Consider the following 21,932-nt stretch of genomic DNA (forward strand, 5'->3'; position numbering starts at 1 on the left):
CCAACAGTTGTTGCCTTCTCACCAAGCTGTTTGCCTATTGTCCTGTAGCCCATCCCAGCCTTGTGCAGGTCTACAATTTTGTCCCTAGTGTCCTTAGACAGCTCTTTGGTCTTGCCCATAGTGGAGAAGTTGGAATCTGATAGATTGAGTGTGTGGACAGGTGTCTTTTATACAGGTAACGAGTTCAAACTGGTGCAATTAATACAGGCAATGAGTGGAGGATAGGAGGGTTAGACGAACTAACAGGTCTGTGAGAGCCAGAATTCTTACTGGTTGGTAGGTAATCAAATACTTATTTTTAATGCAATAAAATGGAAATAAATTATTTAATAATCTAACAATGTGATTTTCTGGATCTTTTTTTAGTAGATTCTGTCTCTCACAGTTGAGGTGTACCTACGATGAAAATGACAGATCTGTCCATTCTCTGTAAGTGGGAAAACCTGAAAAATCAGCAGTGTATCAAATACTTATTTGCCCAACTGTAGTGTGTGTTTGTGTGTGGCAGTATGCACTACATTTGAAAAGCTTGTGGTGTTCTTCAGTTGGTTTGCTTTACATTGTTTTGAGACTTGGTGTGACTACCCATCTACTTTCCAGTTTTTGAATTTGATTTTGTCATAAAGATGACATTGAAAAATGCACTTTTATTTTAAACATTTACAATACATATGTACATAATGTATAATATTTTTGTGCCAGGTTTGAACACCCTGCTGGATGAGAACCGTGTGACTGAGCTGGCCCTGCTCTATCAACTCTTCAGCAAGGTGAAAGGAGGACTTCCCACACTACTGCAGTTCTGGAGGGATTACATCAAGGTATACACATACTGTACTGTAGCTCATCCAATGTACATACACCACGTAGTGTTACAATCAGCAAGACATGACCAGATCCTTTTATGTCTGAGATATTCATGTACATATTGTTCTTTCTCTTGTCTTAGTCCTTCGGTGGAGAGATTGTATGTACTCCAGAGAAAGACAAGGACATGGTACAAGACCTGCTTGACTTCAAGGATAAGATGGACAATGTGGCACAGAGCTGCTTTGCACGAAATGAGGGATTCATCAATGCCATGAAGGAGGCCTTTGAAACATTTATCAACAAGAGACCCAACAAACTTATTGGTAGGTCAGGCAAAGGAATAACAAGACAGCTGTGACTCAGTCTTTGTGCTCTTAAATTATTTTGCTCAGCACATTTTATTGTTGTTTTTATTAGTTGAAGTATATGATAACACCTTTCTTGTTTTTTTTTTGTTTTTTTTGTTTTTTTTTTTTTAAATCTAGCTAAATATGTGGATTCTAAGTTAAGGGCAGGAAACAAGGAGGCTACAGAGGAGGAGCTGGAGAGAATCCTCGACAAGATAATGATAATCTTCCGTTTCATACATGGTAAGTTACACTTCTGTGTGGGTATGTGGGTTGCATACAGTCTTATGCAAAAGTTTAGGCACCCCTTGATAAATAACAGATTTTGGTGATTTTTTATTTGAACAGATGTTAACACAGTTTCTCTTGGAAATGGAAAAAATGCACAATATTTTCAGCAAACAGTGATGCATAGTTACTTCTTATGCCATAAATTGAACAAAAATAAAAAATAAAAACATTATTATGGCATGGTGCAAAAGTTTGGGCACCCTAAGAGTTCCAGAGTCTCAAAGTCTCTCACAAGGTTTCAGACCTTAATCAGCTCGGTAGATCTGATGCACAGCAACAGCTGTCATTGGTAAATGCCAATTTCAAAGCTGTACAAATACCTTGACTCTTCAAACCTTGTGCACACACTTGTGGACACCCAGCAACCATGGGTTCCTCTAAGCAGCTGTGTAAGACCCTGAAAATGAAAGTTATTGATGCCCACAATGCAGGAGAAGGCTACAAGAAGATAGCAAAGCGTTGTCAGCTTGCAGTTTCCACAGTAAGAAATGTAATTAAGAGATGGCAGATCAGGGGAACTGTGGAGGTCAAGATGAGATCTGGAAGACCAAGAAAACTCTCGGACAGAACTGCTCGTATGCTGGTCAGAAAGACAAATCAAAACCCCCATTTGACTGCAAAAAACCTGCAGGAAGATTTAGCAGACTCAGGAGTGGTGGTGCACCGTTCCACTGTGTGTTTGCTTTGAAACTTAAGTCAGTGTTACTAACCACTCTGAAACTTGATGCATTCTGATGACATCTCTTGTTCTCTGTTTTCTCCTTCCAGGAAAAGATGTGTTTGAAGCTTTTTATAAGAAGGACTTGGCTAAGCGTCTGCTGGTCGGCAAGAGTGCTTCTGTTGATGCTGAAAAGTCCATGCTCTCTAAGCTCAAACATGGTAAATCTCTAGTCTGATGTAGTGGTCATTAATCAATAATTGTCATCGATAATCAAAATCCTTGACTAACTTAGACATGCGTATATGCTTACAGTTTTTGAGAGTTTCAGGAAACAGGCTTACCTGTAGTTTATGGGTATTTTCACACTTGGTCTCTTTTCAGTCCTTAAAACAAACTCAGAGTGAATAGCCAGCATTTTTTTGCATAAATGTAAACACTCCACATGAACTCAGACCCCTCTGCAACAAACTGACCTGAGACCGCCTCGGGAGGGGTCTCAGGTTCATTTCAAGTCCACCATGCGATTCACTTCATTTGTGCATTGTGAACACAAAGCACGCCAGGTTCTCTTCTAGTCTTTTGCGTGCAAGATGGAGAAATGCGGTTTTCCACTGGTTAGCTCATAGTTTATCTCTCCTTGCCCAGGTATGTTATTTATTTAAGCATCAAAGTAAAAAATAAAAAAAATTTAAAAAAAATAAGTCAAAAGTACTTTACCATATGCAATAAAAAGAGATAAAGTAGAGAGTCCTTTGACATGAAAGCAGTAAAGGTCTGAGAGCTCTAGAGTCAGTATGAACAGAAAAAGGACTGAGGCCCCATCAGAGCTGAAGTGGGCCAGAAAGAGAGCTGAGTCCTCTTTCAATTGTACTCACAGTGTGAACACAATAAGGATCCCTTTTTGGTTTGATTTAAACAGTTCTGAGTTCATTTAAAAGGGACCAAGGATGAAAACACCCTAAATGATTTTAGGATGTGTATAGCTTATGATTGACCTTGCATGATCAGTGGAGCGTAACCATTATCAATTCTTCAATCGCAGACTTCAAGTTTTACCTTGATGTACATTATACTACAATACCTGTAAAGAGGATCTTTGCATCTGCCCAGTATTTTAGCAGGTGATGCACTAAAGTGAATGTTAATAAAGTTGGATGTAGTCTTTCACAGGTGCATTCTATATGTGTTGGTGTGAAAACAAGTTGTGACAAGTTGTCATTTTTGCTTCTTCCAGAATGCGGAGCGGCATTTACGAGTAAGCTTGAGGGCATGTTCAAGGACATGGAGCTGTCCAAAGACATCATGATCCAGTTCAAACAGGTACTTGCACTCTCTAACTTATATTATTGATGCCACGTTTAACGTATTTGTATACGTTGACTTTTTTTTTATCATAATTGATAAAATTGTAATATTTCTACTCAGTATATGCAGAACCAGAGTGAGCCAAGCAACATAGAACTTACTGTCAATATCCTCACCATGGGTTACTGGCCTTCATACACGCCCATGGAGGTCCACTTGCCCACAGAGGTAAGCATTTCTATACTGTAGGTGCTCTTGTTTGTGCACACTATGCTGTGATATCACAGCAGGTTATGCACCTGAGTATCAGACTTAAAGCATTATTAATAGCTTTAATAGCTTAAAGCATATTTATTTGTTGCTTGTGCTCATTTATAGTAAGCACAGCATGATAAGGTTGTTGTGGAAAGTTTGTGAAAGCAAAAGACCATGGCTGCTTCTCAGGTTTCTTGTATGTTTGTTCCTCAATCCTAGCTCGATCTGAATGACTTCTGGGAGGAGCAAGGATCGAGGACCAATATAGGAGACTTGGGCAGCAGCCATTGTGATGATGATCACCAACTGGTCCTTACTAGGCTGTGTTAAAAATGATCTTGTAACAAATTTTGTCTCTATGTGATGGTAGATGGTAAAGCTGCAGGAGGTGTTCAAGCTGTTCTACCTGGGGAAGCACAGTGGGAGGAAGCTGCAGTGGCAGCCAACACTGGGCCACGCTGTACTAAAGGCAGAGTTTAAAGAGGTAGAGGTTTGGAATGTCCTAACAGGGCATAGAGAAAGACAAACTGTCTGGAGAAAATGCCTGAACAGCACTTAAAGGGACTATTTTATCCTACAGGGAAAGAAGGAACTGCAGGTCTCTCTGTTCCAGACACTGGTGCTGCTGATGTTTAATGAGGAAGAGGAATTCAGCATGGAGGAGATTCGCACTGCCACTGGCATAGGTTACACCTCTTTCAATATGTAGTACAACTGTTACATTGTGGGAGAGGTACCTGCTGTATCACACTATCATTATCGCTTGTCCTGCGCAGAGGAGGGGGAGCTCAGGCGTACACTGCAGTCCCTGGCCTGCGGAAAAGCACGCGTCCTCAACAAGAACCCTCGAGGGAAAGATGTGGAGGATGGAGATCGTTTCAGTTTCAACAATGATTTTAGACACAAACTTTTCCGCATCAAGATCAACCAGATCCAAATGAAAGAAACGGTAAAAATACTTGTGCATTTTTGTTTTCTTTGTTCACACACTCCCCTCTTCCACCAAGGCTCACTTTGCACTTTTTACTTACATAATGGTTTCCTATTTCTTAAGGATGAGTCTTAGCAGTTTAAAAACACTTTTTTTTTACAGGTAGAGGAGCAGGTAAGCACCACAGAGCGTGTATTTCAAGACAGGCAATATCAGATTGATGCAGCTGTGGTGCGCATTATGAAGATGAGGAAGACCCTGAGTCACAACCTACTGGTATCAGAGCTCTACAACCAACTGAAGTTCCCTGTCAAGGTGATGTATCTAAAGCTTCTCATTACTTTGGTTTTTTCTTCCAGTACATACGCACACACAGATTATCTGTATCTTACCTAGTTTCCTCTTCACAGCCAGGAGATCTAAAGAAGCGGATTGAGTCACTTATAGACAGAGACTACATGGAACGTGACAAGGAGACTCCTAACCAGTACCACTACGTTGCCTGAGGGGATACCACTGTCACTGCAAAGCTTTCCTCACAGTGAGCATACAGCTGGCCCCCCAAAACAGCATTACAGCCCTTCAGCCACCTGGCTCTCCACTGGTGCCCATCTTTCTCTCCATCTACAATCCTGGACACAGCGTCCAGATCACACAGAGCTCCGGAGAGACAAAACAGACTTGGCTGTACTGGTCCCACTCTGCGATATCTTTAGTGGGACACTGAAATGTGGCAGGAGAAGTTGTTGATGGTTGGTTTATGTGACTTACAAACCTGCTAATGCAAAACTCAACTGAAAATAACTAGCACTTTTCACTTTTGTTTTTCTTCTGGATTGAGTTAAATTTCTCCCATGTTTTAAAATCAAATTTGTACTATAGTTGGTTTGTCTTTAGTTTTAAGATTGTTTTGTTTTTGTTCAAGGCGTTTTCTTTTATGTATGGCTGCATAAACTGCTGGGTGTAAACCTGATTGTTTGCTTGCTTGATTTGGCAAAAAACAGCTGTTGAGGACAAGGACAATGCTTGAGAAGAACAAAGGGATTATTGCTTGTGACACAGATGCCAGCCACTTGGGTATTTCTTTGCATATCTTGTATGTTTTGACCAAAATGTCCAGATGTCCAGTGACATGTGCTGATGTTTTTGTAGGTCAGATTGTATTCTATGTAAGGGTGAGAAAAGTAAACCTGAATAAATTGGTATTTAATGATTAATGAATTGTACATCCTTTAGGTATTTGAACACATCTGCCCTGTTTTATCTATACTGAAGAGTGTGCCACTCTAAATGCACATCACAAGACAAAATTTCAGCTATTGTCAATAAATATGGCACTTTGATAGAAATGAACCATTTAGAATATCAGTATCGAATATCAGTACTGAAAATGATATTCATTGAAACTTCCACTATTACAGTAAGGAATGTACAGGTTTTGTATGATAAATAAATGTTAAATATGTCAACAGTGGTCAGTGGTCTGACATTACAGTCTGGTTTTAAGACAGACTTCATGTGTGTTGTCAGAAAGCATGGTTAAAGTGTGCAGTGACAATGTAGAAGGATCCTGAGACAGTTTCATTAAAGCAACTTCCTTCTGGGGTTTTGCATACCCTCTGAATTGGTGGTGTCAGCTGACTACCAACAACACATGCACAGCACATGGTGTGTGAGCTCACACTCTCACATACTGACGTTGTGCTACAGATCATACATTTAAAATAAAGTACCAGATAATGGAGCCTCTTCATAACCATATTTAAATCATTTAGGGAATATGCTCGTGTGAATTAATGAATTCATCCTACAATGGCTTTAGTATTATACCAGGCAGTTTGTAGTTAGAATTATATACTTGACATGTAATATGAATTTAAGTGAAAAGTTCCACATTCTACATTTGAGGTACTTTTAATCATTTAGCCCTGACATGTCATGGCGTGTGTGAGAAGTCATTTTCATTGCAACATAGTTGGTGTGACCTCGCCTGCATTATGTACATTTATTTAAAAAAAAAAGTCATACTTAAAAATAAACGTTCTTTTAGCGCAGTTAAGTTGGACAGGACAAATGTATATCGCTTCTTGTACATTGCTATGTACAATGGTTTTTATGACGGAGCACAGCTGATCGCCTCACAGAGGGGCCGTCTCACGTGACCTGCTAGCTAAACGCTACTTGTTCACGTGACTTGCTAGCTAAACGCTACTTGTTCACGTGACTAGCCATGGCTCATACAGGCAGTGTGGATGTGACCTACATGTAAAGATTCTTCCGAGCTGTTGTCCCAGCAAGACATGTCTTACGGATACTAAACACATTGTTTTCGCTATTTTTAGGCAGCAGAGAAACGTGAATCACATCAGTGACGCTTGTATCTTTTAGGTGACCGTCCGTGAGGTCTAGTGCGCTTTGTTGCGTCGTCCGTACTGTGTCTACCTCGCGCCTCGCAGCAGCTACACACCACAACTCCGGGCTTTTGTTTTTTCGTCCTGCGTGTGATCTGACCTGAAGAATGAAACTTTCTCACGCTTTGACTGCTCTCATCTTCACCTGGTTTGCGGTTTTAGGTGAGTGTTTTACGGTGGAAAGCTACTCAACCCTTTCCTGCCACAGCCACTGGACCAGTCTATAACAACCGCTGGTTAGTCTGATAATATCAAGTAGACAGCAGATTATCATCATCATCATCATCATCATAGCTAAGGTTAATGTTTGGGCTGCAACTATCGATTATTTTTATGATCGGTTAATCAGCACATGATATCTTCGGTTAATCGCATAATCTCTGAAACGTCACAAAGCAGTGAAAAAGAATCCATCAAAACGTCCAGATCCTACACACTTCTTGTTTTGTTAAAACAAGAGTTCGCAGTTTATTGTAATTATTTTAAGGCGAATTATGACAATGAAAACCAACAAAGGTTTTCATTTGAGAAACTAAATCCAGTTGTATTGTTTCTTTGTCAATAGTTGCGATTGTTCTGTCCATCAACTAATTACATTTACTGAGGTACTTCACTACAATATAGAGAGATTGAACGTTTTACTGCACTAAATGCTTTTGTTAGTATTGCTTTTTACCTGATTAGTTGATTCACTGATATGTTTATTGACAGAAAATGTATTGGAAACTACTATGATAAAGGTTTGAGCCATTTTCAAGCAAAATGCCAAACGTTTTGTAGGTTGAATTTGAGTTTTTTAATAATTGTATGGCTTGGGACAGTGGTAAATCAATTGAAATGAATTTAGAAAATAACTAATCCACAATAACAACCATTAATCACACCATAATAAATGGTAGTATAACAGTCAAGGGGGGCATTTTACTGCATTGACAAATTAAAATTAGTCTAAAGTAATGGCAGAGAAAATAACCCTTCCAGTATAGCTATAGTCTGTGTATTATGTACATGATCTCAAAGACTGAGCAAGTGGATAAGTGGACCCACAGCATTTCAGAGTTTCATATGAGCCTGGCTCTTTAAAGGGCAGCTGCTCTTGGTGTCCAAACAGTCCTGAGAAGTCCCTGAGTCTATTCTGTTCTAATATAATGCCCAGGTTTTGTTACTGTTGTGGCCCAGCAGATTGGCCTCATTGTTATGTCATTTGATAGCTGATCGCTACCATGCTTTGTGTTGCATACAACTCAGCAGAGCCCCATGGACAGTGCTAGTTTAATCGTCCTGAACACACACAGGCATCTGACTGCTGAGACAGGAAAACAGGCCAATACAGCTGTAGCTCAGAAGTTTCACTCTTTTTTTCTTTTAGCCTCTTATAGTTTTTTACTTTGCAACATGTTAAAGGCTCCTGCTGACCTCAAACACCCAGAGCTGCCATGTTATTCTTTCGACACCGACAGCAGTGTAACGCTGCTATCTGCAGCATCATATGTTGCACAAGCAGTTGCTTTAAGACATAATCAGACTGCTGTGTTGGGTAAAAGGTCTACTGTATGTTTACAGGAGGAACAGAGAGGAGACCTCAAGGTCATGTTTTAGCAAGGCAGGGAAGATTACTTTTCTCTGATGAGTAGTTTTTATATTATGGGTCCTTATTAAAGTTTGACTGAACAGAATAAAGAAAACAGAATTTAATAACACAGCAGAGTAAATGAGTGTCTGTGCTGATGGAAAGTCAACCAGAGGGGAATATTCAGTCATACAACAGCCCCTTTTGAGTCACACTGCCTCAACTTCTTCATAGATATTCTGGGAAGTGTGAAGCAAGTGGTGAAACTCCTGTATTTCATTACTGTGTTGTAAAATGGCTTAGAAAGGTTTTTTTTTTTTTAGGATACGAGTTGTGGACTTGATTAATACATAGATCCTGAATAACCACTATAGCTTTCAAACAGTATGCTTGGGATGTACAGCACTGTCGCACACAGAGACACAACAATGAGGTGGCAGAGTTGCTAGATGTTACTTTGTAATTCTGCTCATAGAAGAAACTTTCTAATACATGAAGTTCCTGACTCCATTGGGTTTGGAGACGTTTAGTTACACCTGTTGCAAGACTAGAGTGGAGCAGCAGCTCTAATAAGCTCTACAACAGCAGGGAAAGTACAGATGGAGCCACGAACATTAACCGTGTTCCAGGAAGCCTCTCTAGTGAAGCAGGGTGTACAGTATTAAACCCTGGAAGTGGCTCATCTAAATGCAGTACAGCCACTGTTAATGTGTTTTTGTTGTGGTTGTCCTGCTTTGAGAAACATCTGCCACAAAAAAAAAGGGGTTATGGGCGTGCTGGTTACTTTTAGCTGCCTGTAGTCCTCTGGTGGCTGTTTGCATGAACTGCTTTAAGGTTTGTTCTCATTTTGTAACCTCGATCTACCAAGGTAAGTCAAATAAAATCAGAAGACCCAGATAATGGATACTTAAACTATTAAACGTATATGAGTGTGTGTGTGTGTTATAGGACTAGTGCAGTAAAGTTGCCCAAATGTATTTACCAGCAGGTCAACATCATCATCAGCTCACATTTTATAGTCATAATGTCTGTTAGGCAACATATCAATATTAATAGTTAAAAATTCAGTGTGGAAATTTATGGAACACTAATTAACACAGACTTATCGTGAGTAGTTTGATTTTGTTTTGAAGATGTTTACTTTTATTCCATATAGCTTGAATGTTGTGCGTCTCTGCTCATTATGGTCTCCCCTGCAGGTTGCATTCAGGCTGTTACTCTTGAGGTGCATGAGGGCAACTCCACCTGCATTAAGGCTGAGCTTTCTGCATCATTATCCATCACATATAACACCTCCAACAGCACAGTACAGTTTCCATCTCTGAAAACATTCATATTTAATACGTTTTTAAATAGTGCCACATTCCCTTTAGTGTATCACTTGTGTTTCCTCAGAGAGCAGCACACGTCTCTCTGCCTAACTCCACCACAGTCGACAAAGGCAGCAGCTCATGTGGCACAGGTGGCAAGTCGCCGCAGCTTGTGGCCGTGTTTGGACCCGGCCACGCTCTGGGTTTGAGCTTTTCAACCAATGGAAGTCTGTACAGCGTTGCTAACCTGACGCTATGGTACAACCTCAGTGACACGTCCATCTTCCCTGAGGCCAACAGCTCCGGTGAGATTAAACTGTATGATCCATCTGTTATCTCTAGATCTGCAAGAGTGATTGAATAATTGATTGGCCATTTGAAAGAAATTTGATTTGCACATATTATGTTAATTTATTATTATTACTTTTACTATTACTTATTGCTTTTGTTACTCTTGGAGCCCTAATCATTAATTGACAAAATAAGTGTCCTATTAATCAATAATGAAAATAATTGTTAGTCTAATTATTTCAGTGTGTCAGAACGATCAATATCAGCCAGCAGTCATCTCATCTGGTGCTCATTGTCAGTTTGTGAAAGTTAATTAGGCTAGCTTAATTAATCTTGATTAGTTTAGTCACTACTACTAAAATTGTAGTATTCCTGGTTTCTCACCTGACAAGGTAATCACAAATATGAACAGAATTTTTGACTTGTAGATATTTATTTACCTTAGGTACTTGCAAATTCTGAACGCTAAACTTGCATAAGGATTTGGATTTGGAACAAACCCCACACAGATATGTTTACTCAACAGCAACGATTCTTAATCATGACAGAGGTACTAAAACTGCCTTAATATATACTGAGTAGGATAAGACGGTGTGTCACAATGTCATTGTTTGTCAGAAATATAGAATTTAATCAAGTTAGTTGATAAGTACTGTATTAAAGATTTAATTAATTTGTTGTATGTTTGATTGTGTCCTAGATGTGGTCACTGAGGTGTCGGCTTCAGTTGGGATCTGGGCGATGATCAACACCACCTACCGCTGTTTGAGTCCCACTACCGTTAGAGTTGGTGGAGCAACTGTCACCTTCTCTGATATGAGGCTGGAGGCGTACATGCCAGGAAGTGACCTGAGTCCAACAGGTGCAGCTGTGATTGTGATTTTCTTCCTGAGTTGGTGGGTTTCTAGTGTGTTTGACCTGTTTCTTTTGGGTTGATTATATATTTGGTTATCATTTCACAGAAAGTGTATGTGTGGCAGATAAGGCTGCTACTACAACTTTACCTACCACTGCCGGCACTACAACAACAGCCGCTCCAGCACCAACCCCTGCAGGAACACCTGAACGTGGCAATTACTCTGTACACGATAGCAACGGCACCATTTGTCTCCTGGCACAAATGGGACTGCAGCTCAATGTCTCCTATTTTTCTCTATCTCAGAATAAGGTAATGGGGAGCAGCCTATAATAAAACAGCTGTTAAAATAATTTTCAATACAGCTTAAGAAACTTAAAATGAACCGCTTTTTCTACTTGTACTGCCAGACTGTCCAAAATGTGGTAAATCTGACTCCCAATGTGACACGTTCATCAGGATCATGTGCAGCCAGCAGCGCTACCTTGGCTTTGACAGAAGAGCAAACCACCACACTCAACTTCACCTTCACACTGGTAAATTCATCAGTGTTCTGTGAATTTGTCTGCATGATCAGTTTGTCTTTGTGTGTGTGGATGGAAATAACCATTCAGCTCTTCCTCCCATCAACAGAACTCCACGTCCAACAAGTACCACCTTAGTAAGATATCTCTACGGGCTAACTGGTCCGATATGACTGGTATGTAATTTATTAGCAAACTGTGCCCCCCCCCGCCCCCCCATTAGTGGCTCTAAATTGTTAAATTTGAAGAAATAATCCAATTCTTCCCACAGCTCCATTCCTTGCCAGTAACAGTAGTCTCAACTACCTGCGGAGTACGCTGGGCCACTCTTACATGTGCAACACAGAGCAAACTCTGGTTGTGATGTCAAACTTCTCCCTCAACACATTCAAGCTGCAGGTCCAGCCCTTTGGAGTCACCACTGCTCAGTTTGCTACAGGTATAACTGCTTTTTCTTTTTATTTCACTTCATTTTATTCCAGGTTTTCTTTTGTCTTTTTCTTCTGACATCCATTTTAGTTAGTTTCAAGTAGGTAGCATCCTACAAGCTGGGGAATCCCAATCTTATAAGACTAATTTGCCATTTCTAGTTGCTATGCTAGGTGAATATTTTTCACACAAGTTGGAGAAATGATATATGTTAATTGGTGAGCTTCAAGTTCTTGCTTCCAGTCTTTATTAAGCTAAACTCAACCATTGCTGAGTGAAGCTTTATATTTAGCAGACAATAAGTGTAAGTCCCAAAATGTTAAACTATAAACTATGTTAAGCTACTTGTGGCTTGGAGGGATAGAGTATTTAACCATTAACCGATTACTTTTTGCTGCTCTCTCTTCCTCTACATCTTCAGCTGAGGAGTGTCAGGTGGACCAGGACCAGATGCTCATCCCCATTGTTGTTGGAGCAGCTCTCGCTGGCCTTGTGCTGATTGTGCTCGTTGCATACCTAATAGGCAGGAAGAGGAGCCATGCTGGATACCAGACCATCTGAACAGACCTGTAATTGAAAACCGACAGGCCTGAAGTCGGAGAGATGAACCTGAGCAAGTAATAATGAATGGAAGCACTTGTTGTTCTGTGGTGACTGCATGTTTTAGCATATCCTATGTGACCTCTGGGTATTTCATCTTCCTTTCACTTTCGCCGTGGACAATGAGAATCCAAAAACCTGCTATGTTTAGATGGTGTGACATCTGAGAGGACTTCGTCTTCACATAATCAAGGATAGTAGCAGTTTGAATTTGCTGCAAGTTCAGTGTGTTTGGCTCTACTCCTTTTTTTTTCTTTGTTTTAGGAAGTGGTTGAATTAGCTTGAATTTCAGCTGTAATTGTTTATGAAGAATCATAACATCATCCCATGGTCAAATGTCTGACAAGTCGTGGAGTTTTACTCATACACCTACACATGTTTACTAGTACAATTCTTTAACTTTGAGCATCAAATAATCTCAGTGGACCTAAGAAAAGGGAAAGCAATGAATGTGTGGTTCTCCAGTCATATTTCTCCACAGCAGACTGATAAAAGCCTGAACTGTCCCATCAGTGCGCTAAGGCCCATTTGAATTCATCAAATTAAGCCAGCTGGTAACTGAAGATAAAAACACAGATTGCTGCTTTGTATAAACTCTAATAGTCCAGCTGTACACCGAATGCAACTCTGGATTTAGCAGTACAAGTAAACAGGTGCATGGGTTCATGTTCATTCAAAAACCAAACTGTACTGATATGATCTTTTACTTTGTATAGAATATGGTTTGATTTCATTTTCTCCTACTAAAATTTAATAAAAACCTTTTAAGTGCATCTTTTTTGTTTTGGGGATCTCATGCAACAGTACAGTTACGATTCGCTTTATCTAGTTTGTGTGATATAAACATGGTTGTTTACTCAGAGCTATGCAAGCAGGTGCACATTACACAGACTAATCAGAGCTGGGATCAGCCCCAAGGTTATTTTTGTCCAGTGCAGCAAAATCTGATATCAATACTATCACAGTTTAAAGGGCCCCCAAACCCATACACAGGACACCCTGGACTTAAAGTACCATTATTATAAAAAGAAAGCAGCTGTGTTTCAGCTGAAATGGCTGCAAAACCTGAACACAACATAAAAACTACACACACCACATACTGAAATGCTTAAAGTTTCTATTATGAAATCAGTAATATTCACATTGGATTAGTTGCAGCATGTTCTGTCACTGACATTTAACAGTCAAATGCCCAATTAGTTAACAGTCCATGATATTTGTGAGTAAGACAACTGTGAAATAGAGGAGGCAGGTTCTTCCTAGCTGTATTTGCAGCGTGCAACACGTATCTGAACTGGCCACTTGCTGCCAAGCATCTTCTCCTCAGGGTCTCTGACATTCTGGAGTAAAGTGCAAATTCAGCATATTAACAAAAAATATTCACCTACAACAAACTACATGTTAATTTCCAATGGAACAGTCAGTTCATACAGCATATTGTTAGAAATATTCTCATCATATTTGAAAACTAAATCTTGATTATAGTTGCATTTAGGTTGTATGGCTGTCTCAAAACAAGATTAAGATAAATGCTACATGTAGGATTCAGTGTGACAAGTCAGTTAAAAAAGGTACAAACAAGCTGCTCGTCGCTTCTTCCAGTGGAATGTATAGTGAGTTTGAGCAATAGGTGGTCAGTCTGTATCATGACTCCTCAGCAATGATGCGAGATCGACACAATGCTCGCAGCTTAGTCAAGGTTGCCATGGGGAAACTCCCTGGTGCAGTGAAGATTTTCTAAGAAAGAAACAGAATGACAGGATTAAAGAAAACACATTACAAGATATTTCACTGAAATCGATTTAAAACACTCTTAATAACTTCATCACTTTTTCGTTTACCTTCATGAAAGTGTGGCATTCATCAACAAGTGGTCCACAGGTGATCTGCTTGAAGATTTGGCAGACATCTGGCAGTGACTGGGCCTGTCCAATCTGAGTTTGGTTGTGCTGAAGCAGTGTCAGAGCTACACGGAACAGGATTTTTGAGCCCTCATAGAACAGGCAATCCCAAATGCGCAGAACAGTCTGCAGAAAAATGGCAACAGTGAAACCATAACTCCCACCAGCAAACACGTGTTGTGATGCACAAAACAGAGTTTAACCTGCGGTTTAAACAAACATTAGATAAGTGTTATATAGACCTTATTAACAGTGACAAGATTAGAAAGTCTCCAAAATGTCAGCACCCAGATGTACGTTGTATTAAGAGTCACTGGAGTGGTAAACTGGTTGTTAGTGATGTTTTAATGATTTGCTGTATTTATAATGCACCAAAAAATGATGTTTGCATTGTAGAGGGAATTGAAAAAAGAAAAAGAAAAAAAAACAAGTTATAAAAACAGTTAAACTGGTTGAGGAGCAGAAGAGAAACTGCAGCAGCAACCCTCAATCCCTCTTGGTGGGAAATTAAGACATTTTGTCCTTGTTGCTACAATAGCAATAGCTAATGACTGACCACAGTGACTGAGTATGGGCGTGAAATTCTGAAGGAACAGCATGTGCCTGTGCAAGTGTTACACCCTCCTAGCAACATTCCATGTTTATTTGGAGAACACACCTAGCTGCCCATGCCCTGTCCTGGCCACCAGAGGGAGTTAGCAACAACAAGGACTGTTGCACATGCTGGATTGGCCATTCCAAAACACAGGAAAAGGAGGAACAGCATAGCACATTTTAAAAATCTGAATCCACAACATAAAGTACATAAAACAGTGTAGTAGTACAGTGAGTGGTGTGCTTTGACAGAGCTTTTATTGTTTGAAATATGCAAAAACTTAAAAAAATTGCAGCCACATCCTGATACCAGTCAGGCTACAGCATGATTTTCTCTCCTGGCTGCACTATGAAACGTGCAGACACACTCACCTCTACTGGCAAGATGTCTATGTAGAGGCAAATGAACCATCGGGACACCACCAGGCTCCACATGACATTGTGATCCACCATGGTCTGCCACACATTGGGAATTTTAAGTTTCACCAGCTCCCCTAACACCTCCTGGTCCATCTTCAGGCCCAGCATGGCTGGACTATAGTAGTCTGTAACCACATAAACAGATCATTATGAGTTATGCACTGCTCCTAATTAACTACAAATGGGTATAAACAAATCCAGTTCTGTCACACAAAAGCTGGACTTGCTTCAATTGAAGACAGCTGAAAACTTACCAAGATTTTCCTAATTTATGTCAACATTCACTTATTTGAGTGAATGCAAGACACAAATGGAAAAAAAGAAAAAGCCTTATGCCACACAAAGATCATGTGACCTCTTCAGGGTTATATTTAGCTCAGAGCAAAGGAGAACCAGAACACCTACACCTAAACCTGTCCACTGGGACGCTGGCAAATTAAGTGTATACACACCCACACACACCTGGTAAAATTCTGCAGAGGAGTGCATCCATCAGCCAGAAGGATTTCTCTTCATCTTTTGTGATAATAAGTAGATACCCAGCTATGAAGTTCATGCCCTGCAGACAAGAAAGAAACACACTCAGGCTGCATGTAACTTTTACAGTTGTGTTTGAGCAGATTTTATTGAGACTATCTGAAAACAGCACCCAGGGGAGACACTTGACATGAACTAAGGAGACAAAACAGAGTATGATTAGAGATGAGTCAGTTCTAGAGATAGAGCCATCCACACATCCCTGGTGCCTGTTTGAACTGCAAACATAATGCTGCATGTGCTCTGGTGAATGAAATTTGCCTTTCAAATGCTAATAATTATCACAGGGCCAAAGTATATCAAGCTGTTTCTTGAACACATACTCAAAACATATGCCTGGGAGTATAAAGTTATTGGTATGTTTAAGTTATAGTTTTTCCATGTATACACTTCTGGTAGGCACACCAAGTCTGTATTGTCCATGTTATTCCTATAAAGATTTGGTGAAACTTAAAATATATTTTGTGACAATAATACACAACAATAATGGACCTAATCCTGAATAAATCAGTCATAGAGCAGCACTATATAAAATAATTAAACATGGTAAAATATAATTAACAAGGTTTAGATTGAGTTAGAGCATGGATTGGGCCGCATATTTCTGTCTGAAACCGACCTGTGCTTGACGCATTTGAGTTTGTAATGTTTTCCCCTTATCACTAAACAAAGCAGACATTTGAGTGCTCCAGACGTTTAGCCTAAACTTTGACCAACACATGTCCAAACCCAACCCAGACCCGAACCCTCAGGTACCAATTGTCCTGTTGGGCTCACGTATCCCCAAGTATGCAAAGATCCATTTGCAGGTGGATCTCGAGTACTTCACTATTACCTGACAGTAGCCCACAGCTGGATTGTGGTGACCATAAGCCAGCAGCACATTGTACAGAGCTTTCTGTAGACATGGATTGGCTGCCTTGCGAAAATGGATGTTGTCTGGAAATGTTCTGTTCAAGTCTGAAAAAAGAAACCACTCATCATACTTTGTGCTGTGTGTGTGTATACAAACATGAGAGAGAGTGGGAAAAAAAATTTTCAGGAAGGAGAAACATATCAGTCTTTCATTTAAATATTAACTTTGACAGCTCAGGTCTTGCTTACAGGTGTTTTTTTAGCAACAAATCTAACACTTTTGTGCTGCAGGATAATAGCTATTAACAGTTTCGTTGGTGAATTCACTATTTCCTATGTACATAAGTCAGCTGAGATACACTGTGTTAGCAGTATCAGTTACAATGAAATATTTAATTGAGGACCGTCAGGGCAAAGGACTTGTCAAGCACTATATAGGAAAAACCCAGGTTCAATCCAGGGAAAACACTATATTAAAGACAATTAGTATTGTGTTTGTGGAGGCAGAGGAAACCTTTAATGGACTGTGTCTTTGTCACTGCACAAAGACCCCCCACTACCTCCCAGTAGGGTGGAAACTGGTGGACAGCTCTTTGAAGGGCCTTGTCTGGTGAGGACTCCAACCCTGCTCAGGCCAGCAGTGGAGAGCAGCACTTTCTGCTTTCCTCCCTTCAGTTCATGGAGCATGATCACAAACACAGCAGTTGGAGCTAGTATGATATGAGCCCTGAACATTAAAGTATTCTGTAATGGGACTGTTCAGGGCTCTGAAACACCAAACTGTTGGGCATCATTGTGCACTGTATAGCTGACCAGAAGCTGTAGATTTGGTAGTGTGTCCAGCACAGTTGGCTACAGTCAGCATTAATCAGCACTCACTTCCTGACTGGATGTACAAGCGCTATTTTACTCATTTTACAGTTTCTCATCATTTTTCATGTTTCACAAGCATAGGTGCATAACATAACATTTTACAATGCGAACTGCAACTTTCTGTGTTCCAAGCATATAATGACAGTTTTAATAAGATTCACACTGGTGTGAAAATGGCTAATTTAGTTTGTTTATCCTTGACAATCAATGGACGACAACATTAATTCCCCTATTCAGGGGTTTAAGGCTGGGCCCACACTACAGGACAGAGATTCATTGTGCCCTTTGCTGATTCTAGTTCTCTGAATTTGGCTTGATGTATGCCAGCATTCTAAAAGAAGTCAGAGTGAGCATGAATGAGAAACTGTTCACAGTCTGACCTGTGCGGATAGTTTCCACTAGTTTGGGGTCATGCTGGGCTCCAAGCAAGGACTGATAGTAGTACGGATTCTTCTCTAGCTGGTCTTGAGCTCCACTGGCTGCCATCCAGATCAGAGCCCTGTGCTCATTGGGAACGCCCTTACGGACGTAACGCTTTACTGAACAAGAGGGAAAACACTGAAGTTCAGTACTGTTTACTGTGCACAGTCATACTTGTGAGGATACTGGTGTGTTCAGCTTTCACACTCACATTTTACATTCTTCTGCACCTTTCTTTTGCCCTTCAGTAGTTTGGACCACTTGATAGAGCGCCGGGTGAGCACAACTAGATACTCAGACATGATTTCTTCATATGACTCATAATCAAAGTCCGCTGAGCGCTCAAAGCCATATGGATCCACTCTAGGTCAAATAGCACAAAGTCAGAAACAGTTAACAACATTAATGAAACGCATCAAAAGATTGTTTTTAATCAGAATTGCCAATCATCATCAAAATCACCAAATACATCATAGAATTGTGCACCTCTGTTATAGAAATTCTGTTATTAAACATGATTTATGCTATTTAATGTGTTTTAAACTTTCACAACAGAGCCATGTGAGAAACTGGCGTGTGTAAGTCTGAAGGATGTTTTCTGTCCTTCATGTGAAACTCTGTGTGCTGTGATATACTCGACTACAGACTGTTCCAGATGAAACGAGACACAACAGTCAACTGTAGGATAAGCATGTGTCCCAGTATGATAGCATATAGGTCGTGTTATCAGGGTGTGCCTCTTCAACTATATATTGTGCTGTTTGAATCTAGTTTACTCAGACAACTCTGTACTATTGTGCTGACTTGTCTCCTTGCTGCAAGTAAACTAATTACTTCAAAAGATTCCAGTGACTTCTTTGCTTCATTAAAAATTCTTTTGACAACCTCAAAAAAAAAAAAAAACTGAGCAAATTAAAGTGAACAAAATGCACTTATAGTAGTGTGTGAATTTATATGCTTTACTTGTGCACTACTATTTTTTGTATTTACTGTAAGGTAAGACTGAAGCTCTGGCTAAACACAACCTTTATTAATTGTTCATTTATTACAGCACAAAAGAAAGACTAATGGTTCTGTGTTATTAATGTAATCTTCCATATAAAAACATTTACTAAGATCTACAACCTTGTTCTAAACTAAAAAGGTGTGGGTGACTCAGGCTCAACCTAGCACCTTAGGTAACACAATAATCTTCCTGCAGCTAAATAAACCCTGGCACAAAAGAAAAGTCATCACTGAAGAAGAAACACACCTAGAGACCAGCAATGTGGTAGCACACTAGACCTATTTTGAGCACGTTCAAGCACAACAGGCTTTGCAGCACAAAGCCACTTTACTGTGGTGTATAACACACTCCTGGCTGTAACTGGTGGGGCTGTGCAAATATTGGGTATCATTATGCAAAGGTTACATTCATCATCAGAGAATGTCCTTGTTGCCAAAACGAAAACAAGGGTACATATTAGATGCATCAGTGTGGAGCTTGTGAATATGGTGCCTGATGTCAGGTGTTGTTTGGAGTTTGTTTGAACTGTGCAAACAGCCCTCCCTCTCATTACAGTTTGCTTGAACTGTGCAAACAGCCCTCCCTCTCATTGAAAAGAATCTTTAACACATATACTGAAGAGTTAAGTATGAATTTCTGGCATCTAGAACAAAGTCAAAATGCTTTGTTTGCAAGTAGAGAAAGTGGATAACTTTAAAGATAAACTGCACTGTTTCAAGTGCAGTTCTACTCAAGTTTAATTCTGCTGTCCTGCAATAAATCGTCCCCCCAGGATGCTGGTCAGTTTTTTGTTGTTGTTGTTAAATTATGCTGAAGGGTATATCTAAAATGTATACCTTCATTAACAGAAAAGGGATGGGCATAATATTATACTGAGTTGTGTTTTTAAATGATAGTAAATGAGCTGGACAACAATAAGCAACCACAGACCCACAAACTAGTCTCAAGTGAACTAGTCAAAAGTGAACAATATTATCATTTTCTTCAAAAAGCCTGTTGTACTAGACTGCATTAGTTTTAGCCAGGTGTGCAGTAAAGTACAAAGTGTGAGATAACCCATTTTGAAAATGTCTGTGCAGATTCTCAGTCATCCAGGTCATAGTAAACTGAAAAAATCAACTGGGCTAGATTTCTAGGTCGAAGACATTTCACCTCTCATCCAAGAGGCTTCATCAGTTCTGACTGACTGGTGTTGAGCCGGAGATATTTAGCCCATTTTGAAAAATATAAAAGTTGTCCTATTTTTAATGACCAAACAGCACCAGACCACTGCAAAGCTCCTAAGCAGGCCTACAGCACCTGAGTCTGCTAAGAGGCTAATCAAATGGAGTATGTCTACAGTACAGTCAAAGTAAAAAAAAAAAGAACATGATTTATCCCTTACAGGGCTGGATTACCATCTGATGTAGGGTGGGAAGGCTAGGGAACCCATACCCGTGGGAACCCATGGGAAAAAGAAAAACTACAAATACCTTCCCCGAAGCCTTCAGGTTTTTGCTAAGATATGACACATGCTTTGTACTAGTAACGTTAGCCTGTAGTTGTAACCTAATACAGCCATACTTGTAACGACTCAACTGCCCAGCTAATGTACTCAGTTCACTAAATATTAACCGTTTCTGCTTCAATTTCCCACAAATTAAGAAATAAGGTCATTACCTACTTCTGGGTTTATAAATCAGGCAATTGCTCTTATGCTCCCAAAGTGATAAGACCTTGCTTTAAGCGCGTTAGCGTGCTGAAATAACCCAAAGTTAGCAAGCGTTACCTGTCCACTCTGTCTTCAGCTTTACCGTCGGCGGCGGAGCGGGTCCGGTTAGTCGCCTTGTTCTTCTTTTCCATTACCTCCCCTATTCCAGAGATATTTTGAAAAGCTGTGCTAGAGTCTCACCATCTACCCACCGCGTTGTTTTCTCCAAAAACTTTACAACAAGCATAAAGGGCGAATGGCACGTTTTAAGTTGAGGTAAATTAGCGTGCACTTTCTCCGTGTTCGCACGCTGACAAACGGGACAACACGCTGCGGATTTCCCCTAGGATTAACACACTGTTCTTGAAATGGGAAAGCATACTTCGTCCCCAAACCACGTAGCTCGATTCCTCAAATATGTTACCGATTCGCCGGTAAGGTGGAGTTTGCCCTAGGTTTTCTCATTTTCTCGCCACCCCTCCAGTCAGTAGGGCCGAGCTCCAAATGCAGCTATAGCCATTTGCGCCCCCCTCCAACCATAAGCACCTGCTACTTCTTATCCTCCCCTCCCCGGAGTAAGCTACAACTAGCCCAACTGGCCTGTAGTTCTGTTAATAATGTCCACACATTAACTGGCTATAATATTTGGTAGTGCAATCCAGAAAACAGGTACAAGCCACTTCCACACTTCTTCTCAGGATAACTTCAACAGGGTGCTTGCCCCGGGACGCAAACGTAACCTAGTTAGATCAGACCTAATGTTGCTTTCAAGTGATTCCCGTAACATCCTATTTCAGAGCTCTCATGGAACGGCTAAATGTAACATATGGCATAAAGTGGAGCTGCAGTGATAGAAAGAAAGGACGAGAGATGCCGAGTTATAAATGCATTTTTGAGTGTCCTAAATCCAAAAAGAATTTGATCATTTAAGATGAAGAAAATAAGCAAATCGTTACATATGAGAACATGAAAGGATAAGGTTTTGTAGCTTGGAAAATTACTTAAACAATTAATGATTTCTCATTCGATTTTTTTTTTTGAATAA

General features: G+C 40.1%; 3 protein-coding genes across 4 annotated transcripts in view; 2 read left to right on the forward strand and 1 right to left on the reverse strand.

The window, feature by feature from the left end:
• cul4a (cullin 4A) overlaps nt 1-5,817 on the forward strand; it is a 13,158-nt gene extending 7,341 nt beyond the window's left edge. Inside the window, exons 10-20 of the mRNA XM_020605868.1 lie at nt 703-821; nt 950-1,133; nt 1,296-1,400; nt 2,217-2,327; nt 3,344-3,429; nt 3,535-3,642; nt 4,040-4,153; nt 4,250-4,355; nt 4,446-4,618; nt 4,763-4,915; nt 5,011-5,817. Coding sequence (XP_020461524.1) covers nt 703-821; nt 950-1,133; nt 1,296-1,400; nt 2,217-2,327; nt 3,344-3,429; nt 3,535-3,642; nt 4,040-4,153; nt 4,250-4,355; nt 4,446-4,618; nt 4,763-4,915; nt 5,011-5,106 — 1,355 coding nt within the window. The 3' untranslated portion in view covers nt 5,107-5,817. The remainder of the gene's footprint in view (nt 1-702; nt 822-949; nt 1,134-1,295; nt 1,401-2,216; nt 2,328-3,343; nt 3,430-3,534; nt 3,643-4,039; nt 4,154-4,249; nt 4,356-4,445; nt 4,619-4,762; nt 4,916-5,010) is intronic.
• A 995-nt stretch (nt 5,818-6,812) lies between these two features.
• lamp1a (lysosomal associated membrane protein 1a) lies at nt 6,813-13,364 on the forward strand. Its single transcript, XM_020607934.1, has 9 exons — nt 6,813-7,173; nt 9,781-9,887; nt 9,977-10,196; nt 10,883-11,044; nt 11,145-11,350; nt 11,449-11,574; nt 11,672-11,738; nt 11,834-12,001; nt 12,413-13,364. Exons 1-9 carry the CDS (start codon nt 7,119-7,121, stop codon nt 12,550-12,552), a joined length of 1,251 nt encoding a protein of 416 aa, XP_020463590.1. The 5' UTR covers nt 6,813-7,118; the 3' UTR covers nt 12,553-13,364.
• Nucleotides 13,365-13,691: 327 nt separating this feature from the next.
• Nucleotides 13,692-21,680, reverse strand: grtp1a (growth hormone regulated TBC protein 1a). Of its 2 annotated transcripts, XR_002275527.1 has the most exons (9): nt 20,966-21,680; nt 18,403-18,554; nt 18,152-18,310; nt 16,879-17,003; nt 15,969-16,065; nt 15,459-15,631; nt 14,433-14,618; nt 14,171-14,328; nt 13,692-13,931 (listed from the first exon to the last, which is right to left on the reverse strand). XR_002275527.1 is itself a non-coding variant. In XM_020607943.1 (8 exons), exons 1-8 carry the CDS (start codon nt 21,037-21,039, stop codon nt 14,236-14,238), a joined length of 1,059 nt encoding a protein of 352 aa, XP_020463599.1. In that variant the 5' UTR covers nt 21,040-21,680; the 3' UTR covers nt 13,692-14,235. The 2 variants fall into 2 exon arrangements, 1 of the variants encoding a protein (XP_020463599.1); XM_020607943.1 differs by having other exon boundaries at nt 13,692-14,328.
• Nucleotides 21,681-21,932: the final 252 nt, after the last annotated feature.

Source organism: Monopterus albus, unplaced genomic scaffold (assembly GCF_001952655.1).
Source record: "Monopterus albus unplaced genomic scaffold, M_albus_1.0 scaffold4.1, whole genome shotgun sequence".
In the NCBI taxonomy this organism is placed as follows: Eukaryota; Metazoa; Chordata; class Actinopteri; order Synbranchiformes; family Synbranchidae; genus Monopterus; species Monopterus albus.